Source organism: Cinclus cinclus, chromosome 11 (genome assembly GCF_963662255.1).
Source record: "Cinclus cinclus chromosome 11, bCinCin1.1, whole genome shotgun sequence".
NCBI classification, from domain to species: Eukaryota; Metazoa; Chordata; class Aves; order Passeriformes; family Cinclidae; genus Cinclus; species Cinclus cinclus.
In genome coordinates, this window is record NC_085056.1 from 7,155,251 (window position 1) to 7,169,976 (window position 14,726).

General features: G+C 54.5%; 2 protein-coding genes across 3 annotated transcripts; one reads left to right on the plus strand and one right to left on the minus strand.

Moving 5' to 3' along the window:
* Positions 1 to 552: 552 nt before the first annotated feature.
* Positions 553 to 8,357, minus strand: LOC134048496 (uncharacterized). The gene is made up of 15 exons (XM_062500273.1): positions 8,296 to 8,357; positions 7,485 to 7,614; positions 7,097 to 7,221; positions 6,447 to 6,537; positions 5,867 to 5,946; positions 5,623 to 5,667; positions 5,079 to 5,113; positions 4,537 to 4,700; positions 4,227 to 4,332; positions 4,025 to 4,105; positions 3,494 to 3,625; positions 2,857 to 2,955; positions 1,885 to 2,618; positions 1,271 to 1,344; positions 553 to 1,106 (listed from the first exon to the last, which is right to left on the minus strand). The coding sequence occupies exons 1-15, from the start codon at positions 8,355 to 8,357 to the stop codon at positions 1,049 to 1,051; spliced, it is 2,016 nt and encodes a 671-aa protein (XP_062356257.1). The 3' UTR covers positions 553 to 1,048.
* Positions 8,358 to 12,145: 3,788 nt separating this feature from the next.
* Positions 12,146 to 14,108, plus strand: LOC134048334 (C-signal-like). Of its 2 annotated transcripts, none has more exons than XM_062500049.1 (6): positions 12,146 to 12,292; positions 12,609 to 12,660; positions 12,866 to 13,053; positions 13,325 to 13,483; positions 13,584 to 13,706; positions 13,995 to 14,108. In XM_062500049.1, the coding sequence occupies exons 1-6, from the start codon at positions 12,146 to 12,148 to the stop codon at positions 14,106 to 14,108; spliced, it is 783 nt and encodes a 260-aa protein (XP_062356033.1). The 2 variants fall into 2 exon arrangements, with proteins under 2 accessions (XP_062356033.1, XP_062356034.1); XM_062500050.1 differs by having other exon boundaries at positions 13,584 to 13,694.
* Positions 14,109 to 14,726: the final 618 nt, after the last annotated feature.

Here is a 14,726-nt window from a genome sequence, read left to right on the forward strand (position 1 = left end):
TCACCACGCTGTTCCCAATAAAACCCTGCAAGTGCACCGTGCTGGGGTGTTTGGCAGCTGGGGTGCAGAGAGGATAGATGGGCTACCAGGTTGCTGTGGATGTGCCAATGATGGCATCGCCCAATTTTCACCACGGGGACGGCTGGGCCACCAGCATCGTGCAGGATGCCCAGATACTGTCAGAGCCTGCAGGACGCAGCCAGTGGTGGTGCAGTCCCGCGTCCTCTGTTGCTGTGGGCTGCAGCGGGGAAGCCGGTGATTTTAGGCAGCCAGCTATTTTTAAGAAGTTGCCAAGGCACTTTCACCACTCCAGCCCCTGACCCCATGGGGTGGGTCCTGCTCCCTCCAGCCCCTGCCAGACGCAAGCTTCCATCAGCAGGACCACAGCTCACCACCCTTCAGCACGCAGCTCCATCCCCGCAGCTCCCTGACGGTACCAGCGTGATCCTGACACCCCAGTGGCTTTCTCCTGTGTTGCTCTCTGCTCCGGACCAAATGCATTCCTTACACCAATGTTTACGACAAAGCAAGATGCTTGTTTTGTTTTTTTTTTTAATACAAGAGCTGTGTATTTAAAAAATATACAATTTTTAATTTCTACAGCATAACCCTGCAGGATATTTTTTGTAATAAACAGTGCAGAACCCTACCTAAACTTATTAAATAAACCCATCCAAGCTTCTGGGGGACCTTTGGAGCAGGATTAGGTTGTGGGAGCTCTGCCATCACTGCATAGTGGCATTGGGTTACCTCTTGTCCCCACTTGCTGGGACAAGGCATTTGGAAAGAATGAAGAGGTGGGAGAGGGATGATGGGTTACATATAGGCATTCCCGAATGAATACTTTTCTCCCCTCTTGGAACTGAGGGTATTGGCTTTCAACAACTCATGTGCCAGTACCACTGGAACCAGGGTCTGTGCAGCCAGGCCAGCCCACTCAGCAGTCCCCTGGGGCACAGAGCTTCTGTCCCCACATTCCTCCCCCAACCACTCTTCCCAGTGTTTTGACAGACCCATTAAAGAAACAAAGGAATGAAAGGGGCTGGGCTCAGAAATCCTCCTCAGTCAGTATCCAGCATGCCCACTTCAGCATTGCTTTCGAAATCCTGCAAAACCAGACAGGAGAAGCCAGGATCAGAAGAAACATAGATGTGGACACACACTGGGTGTGACAAGGGCTAAGGCAGAAGTTGGGGACTCGCTATAGAGATGTGAGTCCCACTGCAGGAACAAGGGAGAGCCATGAATCTATGGCTGACATGGCACTAACCTGATAGATTGTACCTGCTGGCAGAGTTCAGGGCTTGGAGCCTCATATTGGTATTGGGCTGGTCTCTCCACGAACTGTAAAAGCAAAGAGGATGAGGGTGAGATGGGTCTGCTCTAGCCACAGCACCCAGCGTGCTGCCCCATGCAGCCTGAGAGCCCAATAACCCCAGGAAAACACCTAGGATCAAGGTGTCTCTCCCTCTGTTCTCTTGATCTTCTTTTATCCAAATAGCTTGGAAGATGCTCCAGCAATTGTTTGTTCCCACCCAATTGTTTGGCTCAGGCTAAACCACATCTTCACCATCACTGGAGGGATTTAAAGGCCTGTGGATGTGGCAGTTGGGGCTATGGTTCAGTGGCAGGCTTGGCAGTACAGGGGAACGGCTCAACTTCCATCTCATGAGCTTTTTCCAGCCCAAATGATTACATGATCCCTTCCTAATTCCCTCAGTGCTCCCAGATCCTTCACCATCTACACTGACACCCACATTCAACTTCACATCCCCACCAGGCTGGTGAGGAAAGATCCTGGGGATGGACACCAGGGCTGTGGGCAGAGAGCTTCCCCAGGCACCCCCAGCCCTCAGGGGGCCTCACCAGCTGCTTCATATTTACCGGCTCCAGAGCTCTGCACTGCTCTGGCGTGGAGCTGGGCCCAGCTCTTGTGCGGGATGCTTGCTCTTCCTCCTTCTCCTCCTCTTCCTCCACTTTCTCCTCCTCCTCCTCCTCCTCCTCTTCAAGCTCCCTTCTATGCCGCAGCCTTGTCTCCCTTCTGCTTTTTGCATCCCGTGGGCTCATACGTTCCAATCTCTTGCCTGTGCCTCTCCCCCTGCCCTTTGAGGTGCCTGAGGGATGCTGCTGCCCACTGGAGGCCTGCTCATTTTCCTCCATCAGCTTCCTCTTGGCACCCAGAGCCTTTCCTTCCTTTTCCCTGGTGTGAGCCAGTCCAGGCTTCAATGCATCTGGAGAGGAAGCTGTAGCACTGGAGCAGGCCTGCTCCCTGTGAGGAATCCTGCTGGGCAAGGATTGCAAGCTGCTGCTGGGCAACACTGGAAAAACTGGAGAGAGAGCAGCCACGGTGGCCTGAGAGCTTCTGGATCCCTGTGGGCTTTGATCAGTGCACAGGGCATCCCAGGCTGCCTCTGCAGCTGATACTGCCTCAGTGGTGCTGATCTCCACCAGACTAGGATTGCTGTAGGAGCTGAGGAGGGAAGAAGTCTGCACTGGTTCTCCTTGGGGCAAGTCCTCAGGAGAGCCCTGGCTACACACTTCCAACAGGTCACTGGTGTTGCTGTCAGCAGCCACATCTTTCTGGGTCTTCAGGGAAGGCTCAGGTTGAAAGGTCTTCTCTAGTAAGAGGAAAAGGATCATCAGTTTGAGCAGGGGGCTGGTGGTGGGACCTCTCCTGGCACACAGGAAGTGTCAGGGCTGGGAAGATGCAGGTCCAGGGCTATGGGAACACCACAGCAGCACTTTATGGCCAGGGGAAATCAAGCCAGCATCCAGGGTGACCTACACCCATTGAGAAGAGAGGAGCCGTCTCCTCCCAGGAAGGCAGGCTGGATGCCCTGGGACATGGGGACTTACCATCTGAAGAGCTTGGGGTCAAAGACAGTGAGGGCATCCTGTTCCAGGGATTGTCCAGGGATCCCTCCAAGCTATCTGACAAGGTCGGTGATGCAGCACCTGCAATGAAGAAGGTGGAGGGTTGATTTTGGCAAAAAAAGCAGCCGCCCATTCCCTGTGGGTCCCCTGTGCACAGGGTCTCAAAGAGAGACAGCCCTTGAGGAGAGCTCTGCAGCACCTTCCAGCCCAAAATGTGGTGTACTCCAGCGAGACACTTTCCAAGATCTCACACAGTAGGCAGTGGAGAGGCAGACAGTACCCAGAGAGCAGGCAGGCATGAAGAAGGCCTTCTCCTACATCCTGCACTACCCAGGACAGTTCCTCCCTTCAGGTCCTCCTCTACATAGACCTTCTGCAGGTAATTCTGCAGCAAAGCCTGGTGACACCAAGCCTAGTAAGGTGGCACAAACCCATCCTGGTGCTGAGCCAGAGCCAGTGAGGAAGAGGGCAGGGCAGGAGACTCATGCTCTGTGATGGCATCAAAATGACTTCCTGTGCTCCCAATACAATCAATCAAAGCTGCAGCTTCAAGAAGCTGGAGGATTGGGACCACTCCCTGCCTGTTCAAGGCCTCCCAAAGACCTGGCCACACCAGTACCTCCTCCACTCAATCCAAGGAGATGGGCTGAGTCAACTGTAGAGGAAACTAAAGGCTGGATGGAATCTGGAGCGTTCATAGGAGGCCATGAGGACGATCCAAGGGCTGGAGCACCTCTGCTATGGAGACAGGCTGAGAGAGTTGGAGTTATTCAGCTTGGAGAATAGAAAGCTCCAGGGAGACCTAAGAGAACCTCCCTAAAAAGGCTCCAAGAGGGCTGGAGAAGGACTTTAGACAAGGCCATGGAGTGCCAGGACAAAGGGGAATAGCTTCACACTGACAGAGAGCAGGGTTAAATTAGACATTTGTAAGACATTTTCCCCTGTGAGGACGGGGAGGCCCTGGCACAGGTAGCCGAGTGAAGCTGTGGCTGCCCCAGCCCTGGAAGTGTTCAAGGCTAAGCTGGACAGGGCTTGGAGCAACCTGGTCTAATGGAATGTGTCCATGCTCATGGCAGGGATAGGAGCTAGATAGTTTTTAAGGTCTCTTCCAACACAAATCATTCTAGAATCTGGAGATCCTGCTACTCACAGCTGGTATGGGATACAACACTGGAGTTGCCTGGCACTGTCCTGTCATCACTACTCTTTCCAGGAGCTGCTTGGCTTGTATCTGCAATGAAAGGGACACTGTTGGCCATATCCCCAGCATGAGGCACACCCAGAGCAAAGGAACTCTTCTCCCCACCCTAGGGAGCCTCTCATTCCACACGCCTGGTTGCTGCACTGCCTACCTGTGTACCCTGCAGATGCTGCCTCAGAAGAATCACAAACAACTGCCTCCTCCTCAGGAGGGATCACCAGGGTGCTGACTGGGACCATGAAAACGTCCTCACCCTTCTGAAATGAGACGCATGACAGGGTTTTTGCAGGGCAGTCCCTCTCTAGATGCAGGAGCGCACCTGTACCTGCCAACCCAACACCATCTCACCCCCCAGCAAACCTCCAGCTCTGCCCACTGTTCTTCCCCTTCCTTCTCCCACCCACCAGAGCACCGTGAGCTGTCACAGCCCTGTCTCAGATGGTCCCAGCAGACAGACTGACCTCCTTCTTGCGCTCTGCCTCCCACTGGGTGACAGGAACCTCGTCCTCCACTGTCACTGATTTCTCCTTCGATTTCCATAAATCCAAGCATTCTTCAGCATTTTCCTTCAAAATCTCCAGCTGGTTCTGTCCTATGGCATCAATCAGCTGAGAGACAGAGGGCTCTGGAGCAAAAATACACAGACATCAGTGGAAGAGACAGCTGAACTCAGGCCTCACTTGCAAACACTTTTACCCTGCTGCATGGCTTGGTGACTGTCATGACACTGAAACCTGTGGGAACACCCAAAATTCTGCATTTCCTTTGCTCCTATTATCATTCCTTTCTTCACACATCCTGGACCAGCAGCATGACCAGAGGCATTCAGTGTCCCACTCTGCTTTAGTTGTCAGCATTATCTCTTCCTATTTTGGGCTTAGGAACATAAACTTGTGAGACCTGACCAGGTTCGTGCTACCTCTGCCTAACATGGACGAAGCTGAAGAAACTCAGGGGCTCCCACAGGCAGTCAGAGCATTGCAGGCCCCCCAGAATGCTTTACCTGAGCTGGGAGCGTTCCTCACTGCAAGATTCCTCCTGTAATGACCAAGGATAAGACAAAACGAGGTTAGGGCTGGGACATACACTGCTCTTGGTCACAGATCAAGCACCCTGAATTGGAAGCAGCAGCTTGTGAAAGTAGTGGATCCCCCACTGGGTGCTGATCTGGCCACTGGTCACATGCTCAGTATGCCAGGAATAGCCATCAGGGAACCTCACCCCTGGAGATGGACTGATGGAAGGCCCTGAGGATCTCCAGTATTGGATCTCCAAGGATGAAGAATGAGCTGTGCAGGGCTCACCCACGCAGCTGTGCTGCCCACCACTGGCAGGAACAAGCTCCTCACAGGTGTTTCCTCCTAGCTCAGAGGACGAGGCTGGCAATGTGCCACCACAACTTCATTTTTCATGGTCTACTCAACTCTGTCACATTCCAGGGCAAGGAGTCACACAGGTTAACCAGGAGCTGCCAGCCCTTGCCAGCTTGCTCTAACCCCAGTCTGAGGTTGCACACTCTCAGATACATCCCTCAGCCCCATACTTACAGCCAGAGCTCCTTTATCTTCTTCACCACAGAGGGGTCCTGATTCCTGCAGCAAGAGAGAAGCCAGTTACTGATTCTCTCCAAATCCCCATATCCCTTCTCCCTTGCCTTGGAGACAATCTCTCTTTCAAAAGGGATTGCCACAAGCAGGTCACATCATGACTCCCAGGGACAGTGCTGCTGTGGGGAAGATGAAGTCCCCCTGAGCACAGCCCCCACCCACCCACCCATCCCATTAGCCATACCCATCAGATGATTCCATCCTCTGCCTCTGCATGGGCAGCACGATGAACTGCTGTGCCGTGAGGTAAAATTCACAATCCTCCTGTGGGGAAGACAGAGCTGTAAGGCACCTCTGAGCCCCACCTCTGCTCCTGCCTCCCCTGGGATCAGCCAGCACTCCCACACCCACCCCAGCTCTGCCACCAGCCCTCCAGTCTAAGAGAAGGTCCCCTCAAAAAGGAGTTTGTACCTTCCTGTGTCAGCTGATGGCTCTGCAAGAGCCCTATGCCAGGGTGGGCCAGCCCAGGGGAGTCCCTGCAAGGGGACAGTGGGCTGGTCTGCCACCAGCCCATGCAAGCCTTCTGCAGCTGCCCAACAGGCAGAGGTGTCACCCAGGTGACACTGGGAAAGATGTACCCTATCCCCAGCGAGGGCTCATCCCTGCCCAGGTCAGCTGCTACAGACCCCACAGGAGCTACAGATGGAAATGAAAGGCTACCCACCACCTGCCTTCAGCTCCTGGGAGCAGCTGGAAGCAGGCAAGAGTGCAGGAAGTACGGCACAGTAAACGAACAGGCTGCTTCCACTTCTCAGAGCACTTACCAGCCTGGCCTCGTCCTGAAAACACACCGTGTACTTCTGCAGGACGATAATTCTGCAATTAAGGCTGGAAAGCCTGAGCTGCAGGTGGGCGCTGGAAAAGGAGCAGAGCAGGAATGCCTTGAAGAGTAGAGCTGGAACCCCCCTGAAACACAGTGGGGCTCCCACAAGAGCTCTGCCAACCATACTGGGGCATTCTGGAACATGGCTCAGCACGAGCAGCAGGCACCAAGAGCTCCTTATTCTTTAGTAATTCCTGCCTAAGAGCAGCTTCTTCCTGCTGCTTATCCTTGGCTCTACTACCAGCACCCCACAGTTTAAGGGTGTCCAATGGGGAAATGGAGGAAAACACTGAAGGAGCAGCCCAGGCTACCATGGTTAATGCACTGGCTCCTTCCACAAAACCTAAGGGCTCTACAGTCCCTTAACGGCATCACAGCTCCTGCCATGGATCCCTGCCCATCCCAACCAGCAAACACCAGAGCTATGGCATTCCAGGTTTCTTTCTTTAGCAGCTCTTTCACACCAACTTCCCACCCTGAGGCTGCTTTAGCTTAACACAACCTGAAACAAGACCAGGCAGGAGCCGCAGCTCCTTACAGCAGCTGTGGAGAACTGCTGTCCCAGCCATGCCAAGTCATGGTAGAACCCACTTTTCCTCTGCCTGCAGAGCTTCGGGTGTAATGACCACACGGATGTAGCAGGATCCATCAGAGACCTGCACCACAGCATCTTGGAGGACCCCAGGCTGGCCAGGAGCAGTTGAGTCACTCAAGACCTGTCAAGAGATTGGAGAGGGAGAAAAAAGAACACTTATTCATAGGCCTGGAACAAGTTTCACAGGAAGGCAATCATGACACCAAGCTTTTCCTCCACAAAAAAAAAAAAAAAAAAAAAAAAAAAAAAAAAAAAAAAAAAAAAAAGTTGAGGTCGAAGAGTCACACATCCACAGCCACCAAACTGGGAACCACTGCACACTTCCCAGAATTTAGATTTTGAAGACTGCTGGACCACTTTGGGACAGTCCCTCTGGGTACCTACCCGCACCACCTGCCCAGCCAGGAAATTCTCACGCTCATCCAGTTGCTCATAATTCACCAGGAGATTAGCAATCCATGGCTCCAGGACATAGAGTTTGGGAGAAGCTACGTTCTTGTCCACACACACAAGACTACATGAGAAGAGACAAGACACCAAGCCATTAGCAGTGCTCCATCACCCTGGGAAGGGTTTTGCACCCTAAGCACAGCCACAAACCCAGGAGATTGCTCAAATCCACCCAAATGCACCCACTTCTCTGCAAGGACCCATCCTAAGGGCATTGTTCTGAGGAAGCCACGCTGCTGGGGGCACACAGGTCCTGCTGCATCCTGCTCGGACAGTGGAGGGGGACACTCGAAGCTCTGGAGTGTGTTCGGCCTTCTGCAAATCTCCCACACAGGACAGCACATTTATTTCTACCTCTTTCCGTGTTGTTTATTATCACCCAGTAACTATTTTCCTGCGACCAAGTCTTAACTATAACTGCCTGAACTGTGAAAGGGAGAACTGGAGACAAGCAAGGGCTGGGGACATGCGGGGCTGGGACACACGCGGTTGGGGACAGGGAGGGGTTGGGCACAGGCAGGGGCTGGGCACAGGCAGGGGCAGAGGACAAACAGGAGCTGGGGACAGGCAGGAGCTGGGACACACGCGGCTGGGGACAGGCAGGGTTGGGAACATGCAGGGTTGGGGATAGGTAAGGGCCGGGAAAGACGCGGCTGGGGACAGGTAAGGGACGGGGACAGGCAGCGGCTGGGCCGGGCGGGGGCTGAGGGCAGGCAGGGCTAGTCCCCCTCCCGGCCCCCCTCACCGCTCCCCCGCCGCCAGCCCCGGGCTCGCCCCGCCCGGTGCAGCGGCCGCCGCCACCGCCATGGCCGCGGGGCCCGGAACAGGAAGCAGGATCCGCCACCGTCACTTCCGGGGCGGGGCGGGGCGGACAGAGGGCCCGGCCGGACCCGGAAGCGCCGGCGCGCGGGTCAGGCCCAGCTCCCGACCCTCCCCATCCCCACCCCGGGCCTCCATCCCACCCCAATACCAATCCTTATGCCCCGCCCTATCCCTCTGCCCAGCCCCGACGCTTTCACTGGGCATACACATCCCCTTATAGAAGAGAAGGAGCTGGGGCAATCTTGGACCTGTTTCCAGTATACGAAGAGGTTACAGGCGAGCTAGAGATGGACTTTGGACAACGCCATGGAGTGATAGAATAAGGGGGAATGGCTTCAAACTGAACGAAAAGGCATGTTATATTAGATATGAGGAGGAAATTCTTCCCTGATAGTGGGGTGGGTCACTGGCACAGGTTGACCAGAGCAGCTGAGGCTGCCCCATCCCTGGACATGTTCGAGGCCAGGTTAGATGGGGCTCTGAGCCTAAGGAAAGGTGACGCTGTTCATGGCAGGGTGTTGGAACAACAGGTCCAACCCCAGTCATGCCAGGATTCCCCCTCTTTTGGCCATCTCTTTAGTACAGTTTGCCATTCAGTGGTTCACACATGATGCCAAACCATCCCTGGAACTCTGCCTTGTTTTTATGTTCTTTCCTTTAGTTTTAGCTCCAGCTCCAGGTAATTCCAGGGTTTCCCCGGATGGGTGCCCATGGGAAGAAGCATCCTGCTGCAACAGCCTTGCCCATCCTTTGTCTCATCTTAAAATATTAAAGCTACTTGGTCAAATCTGTCGAGCAACCTGGGAAATGTTCTGGCTGAGGGGATGGCAAATTCCTTTCTTTACCCAGTTCAGCTGTGACTTGGGGCAGTCAGTGGTTTTTCATCCCCGTGCCAGAGGCTGTGGTTCCATCAGTGGACTGATGCTGAGGGCAATGAAATGGCACAACAAGATGGATATAATTGTCACTGTATTTGGTTTGCATGGCCAGGTTTTTTTCTGGTGGGGAGGGGGTAGGAGGGGCCTTCAGGGTTGGCTTCTGTGGGAAGCTACCAGGCATCTCCTCCATGTCCAGCAGAGCTAGTACAGACAGCTACAGGACAGACATGCTGCTCGCCAAGGCCAAACCCTTCAGTCACAGTGGTAACACTTCTGTGATAACATATTTAAGAAGAAAACAAAAAAGCCACTGTGCAGATGTAATTGCAGCCAGAGAAGAGTGGAGTGAGAATATGTGAGGGGAATAGCTCCACAAACACCAAGGTCAGTGCAGAAGGAGGGGGAGGAGGTGCTCTTGCAGCCCATAGTGCAGCCCATGGTGAGGCAGCTGTGCCTCTGAAGCCCATGGAGGACATGGGAATGCAGAGATCCCCTGCAGCCCCTGGAGGAGTCCATGCTGCAGCAGGTGGATACCTGAGAAGATGCTGTGAACTCATGGGGAACCTGTGCTGGAGCAGGCATCTGCAGACCCATGGAGAGAGGAGTCCATGCTGAAGCAGTTTTCCCCATAGGACTTGTCACCCTGTGGAGGACCCATGCTGTGCCTGAAGGACTGCACTCCATGGAAGAGTGATCCATGTTGCAGCAGTTTGTGGAGAATTGTTGCCCATGAGAGGGACTCACGTTGGAGAGCTGTCTCCCATGGGAGGGACTCCATGCTGGAGCAGGGGAAGGACTCCAACTCTTCTCCCTGAGCAGCAGCAGGGAACACACGTGGTGAACTGACCGTAACCCCCATTCCCTGCCTTTCTTCACTGCTGAGCAGGAGGAGGTAGAGGTGAGAAGAAGGGAGTGGTGGAGGGAACATATTTTTAAGATATATCTTACTTCTCATTATCCTGCTCTGATTTTGTTACTAATAAATTCAGTTAATATCCCCTGTTTGAGTCTGATTTGCCTGTGATGGTATTTGGTGAGTGATCTCTCCTGGATGCCCAGACCCTCCATGCAGGGTGGGGACACATGGAAACATGCAGGTCATGGTTCTGCAATGACTTTAGATGCAACAGGAGCTCCTGGGGGATTGTCCTGGTTTAGAGCCAGTTTGAGAGGAAACCTCTGAATGGAGTCCTTCTAGGAAACAGATTTAAGCAGTCCCTCCCCCAACTGGTTCAGGGAAAATACTTCCTTGGAGAGCAGTGAAAAAAAAAATCCTTTTTATTTTACAGGCAAAGCACTTCTAAGCACAAAAATGAACAATACTAAACAGCAAAACCTCTCACTGCTCTGAAGAGATGACAAATTCAGCAGAGTCGCTTCTGTGGGTTGCAGCCCAGCTCACTCAGGCTGTTCTCAGTCCCTTCAGTGCTGGGAAATGCCACGGCCCACGCCAGGCCTGGTGGACCACAGGTGTCAGCTTCTGGTGTTCCTCTGGTTTTTCAGTCCAGAGCAGGTTCTAACAATTCTAAGAAAAAAGGGGGAAAAAAAACAAACAAAAAAAACCATAGTCCAGGGAACTTCTTTGCCTCAGCTAGCCAGAAAACTAACCAAAAGTAAAGGAGAGCTCTCTCCTGCTGTCCACTGCCGACAACACAGTCTGTGTGAAGGATATGGGGAACAAGTGCAGTCTCTGATAACAAACTCTGCAACTCTTCTCTCCCCCTTCACTCCTGGAACCAGACTTAAAGCTGCAGAACTCAATATTCAACACCAACAGAACAAACTATTTGGGGATACAAGCATCACCCTAAGGCAGGGATGATTCTATCTATGATCTGGTGATCCTCAGGCCTGTCCCAAAGCTCCTGAATCCACCAGTCAGAACTTCCCTGAGAGTTTAGTCCATCAATTGGTTCAGTCTCTACTGCAGGAAAGAGCTGGGGAGTCCTTGGACAACCCTAGGGCTGGATGTTCACCTGCCTTGCATGTGGCTGGGCGCAGCCCTGGCTCCCAGCCACACCAAAGTCACATTCAGGGGCAAAACTGAATTTTATCATAGGATCACAGAACCATAGTTTGGGCTGGAAGGGACATTAAAGACCATCTAGTTCCAACCCCCCTGCACAAGAAGGGACACTTTACACTAGACCAGGTTGCTCACAAACCCATGCAGCCTGTCCATGAACACTTCCAGGGATAAAGCAGGAATTATCCTTCTGTCACTCTTAAATATTAGAGCAGACTCTGAAGGAAGGGGTCACTCTGGTCGGTCCTGGAGGGTTTTTGCCAGTGGTCATGGAGGGTTTCTATGTTTCTCAACCTGTTCTTGTGGCCAAGGAACACTTGTCTGTCCTGGCTGCTCTATCCCCAAGTCCTCAAGGGTCATTTGCCTGTCCTGACAGCTCCATCCCCAGCCCTGGCTTTGGCATTGCACAAACTAAGGCCAGCAAAGTGCACTGTGCAGAGTCAGTGAGTCCAGCCTCGCCTGCCTGACCTTGGGCGAGGGGAGGGACAGGCCTGGGATCCCAAGAGGGAGGGAGGTGGTGGGAGAGAGTGTCGCGGGGCAAGGACAGGGATAGTGCTGGCCCTGAAAACCAAAAGGCTCAGGTTTGGTAGAGCAGGGAAGGAACATAATGCAACACTCCAGACACCTAGCCCAGGGCATTCTCTGCCTGGGCAGGACACTTGGCTCCCTTTGTGTCATTCCACAGCCAGCAGGAAAAGTGGATCATGGGTATGGACCAGAGCCAAGAGATTGAGGTGCAGGCAGAGAATTTCTGAGAGCCACGAGCTGATGAGCTGATGCAAGTCCTCATGGGAACATGCGAGATAACCAAGTAGCAAAAGGCACTGGCAGAGTCCAGGCGAGAGCAGTGCAGCCACAGCCAGAGCAGCATGGCAGGGCTCCATGTCCGCTCCCTTCTGGTGACTGGGGCCAACCGAGGCATCGGCCTGGGGCTTGTCCAGCATTTCCTAAGGATGCCAAAACCACCACAGTGGATCTTTGCAGGCTGTCGGGACCCTAAGGGACAGAGAGCACAGGTGAGACTGGGAAGGGGGAGACTGGATCCGGAATGGTGTTTGCAAGGGGCTGGAGTGGCAGTCAGGCACCTGCAGCACAGGTCAGCTGGCTTGGGACACCACAGAACCAATTAGGCATGGGATATGTGGAGGGGAGAATGGCACATGGAATGTATAGAAGGCACAGAACCCCATGTGATGTGGCAGCTGGAGCAGGTGCTGGACACAAAGTGGTGCAGAGACAGAGATGGAGTGGCATGGGCTTTGCCTGGGAAAGGCTTAGCCTCTGCACAGACCCTCCAGCCTCTCCCTGCCTACACAGTGCCCTCTCTTTCAGGAGTTACAGAATTTGGCCTCCAAGCACCCCAACATCATCATCATCCCGCTCGGTATGTGCCCTGAGGTGGGGATCCTTTGCCCCAGCTGCTCTGGCGAGTGCCCAAGCTGGGCACACCCTGGGAGCCCCATGCTGGGAGGGAGCTGTGCCAACGGGCTGGTGCCTGCAGGGCCATTGGGCACTGCAACCTCTGGGGGAACAGAGGGGACTCCACCATGGGGACACAGGCTCTGACCTCCCCTGTGTTGGCTCTGCAGAAGTTGCCAACCCCACCAGCATCAAGGCGGCTGCAGCCAAGGTTGGGGAGCACCTGGGGGGCTCTGGGCTGAACCTCCTCATCAACAACGCTGGAATTCTGAAGTTGAACACACTTGATACTGAGACACCAGAGGACATGAGTGAGACTTACACCACCAACACAATTGGGCCCCTTCTGATGGGCCAGGTGAGACCCAAGTTGGGCTGTCCTGGGGAAGCATGAAGGGATGGTGGGAGGGGGTCCTGCCTCCACTCTAGTTACTAATGGGCTCTCAGTTGATGAGAAGCTTGTAGAAGCACGGGCTGGAGCTCAGCAACTGGAGTCTGACAGGATGGGGCACTGGGAAGAGGAGTGAAGATGCCCCAGTGCTGGTGCCAGTGTTGGTCACTGTGAAAGGAGCTTCTCCCCTGCCCTGTGCTGTGTCTGTGTGTGCTCCTGTCCCTCTGTCTCCTCGTAGGCATTCCTGCCCTTGCTGAAGAAGGCTGCACAGGGGAGCCCAGGCTCAGGGCTGAGCTGCAGTAAGGCTGCCATGGTCAACATATCCAGCATTGGTGGCTCCATCACTTCTTTCTTTGCCTGGGACATAGTTCAAGTCACCTCATATCGCTGCAGCAAGGTACTGTCACACCTTTGCTTCCTCTGCCCTGCCCAGCCATGGGTCCCCTTGCAGTCCCCCATTCCCCTCCCACCACCATCCCCTCCCTGTCTCCCCACAGGCTGCTCTGAACATGCTGAGCAAGTGCCAGTCCTTGGCATACAAGGAGCACGGCATCCTCTGCGTCGCTCTCCACCCTGGCTGGGTGCAAACTGACATGGGCAGCGCTGCTGCTGGATACACGGTAGGAATTCCCCTGGGACAGGTCCATCAGAGCTCCTGTGGCTCCAGAGCTCAGCTCCATGGGTGCTGTCCTGAGCCCCTTCCCTGCCTACCCAATCGCTGCTGGGGTAGTTCCCCCTGTCCTGGTCCTGGGTGCTGGGTATCTCCATCCCCTCAAGTTTCAGTCCCTCCCCCTGTGGTTTCCAGCTTTCCCCTTTGCCCTGGAGCAGCTCTTTCCCCTAGCTACAGCTGCTCCAGTGCCTTCAACCAGGCTTTGGGCATGGGCTGCATCTCCCCCTCTGCCCCACAGCCCCCTGTGACAGTGGATGACAGCGTTCAAGGGATGCTGAAGGTCCTCTCCTCCCTCTCCGAGAAGGAGACCGGCACCTTCCTGGACTGGGAAGGGAAGGTCATACCCTGGTGAGACACCACTTCAGGATCCTGGCAGTGGGACCCTGTGCCACTGCTCCCACATTTCCCACATCCTCAATAAACTCCTGCCAAGAGCCTCCAGCTCTGTTGAGGATTGCCAGCTCATGACATGGCCCCTTCCCAGATATCCCACCTCTCATCCCAGGATGCAGTGGTGCTCACAGCTGCCCACGACCCACGGCTGTCACTGGCATCCTCATGAGTGTCCCATGGCACCGTGACTGCCCTCTGGAGACTCCCCTCCAGGAGGCACTGCAGAAGCTGGAGCAGGGCCCCACTCCTGAGAGGAGAGGGATCTTTGAGTCCCTACGGGACTGGCTTTCCCTTGCCCAGGCTGAGCTGCCTGAGGGGCTGGGGTCACAGGGACCTGCTGCCCTCTTCCCTCAGCTGGGGGATGCCTGGTCACAGCTGGTACAGAGGGACACAGAGTGCTTGGGCAGAGCACAGGGCTCCTGCCCCAGGTCCGGGTTGAGACTGGGTGTGGAGACAGAGCAGAGAGGCATCAGCTGCCAGAGTTTACAGAGATGTGGGGTACAGAGGGACCACAGGGGACACATGGCATGGGGAAGGAGAGAGAAGTTGTCTCCCAAGCTGATTGCCTCCCCCTGGC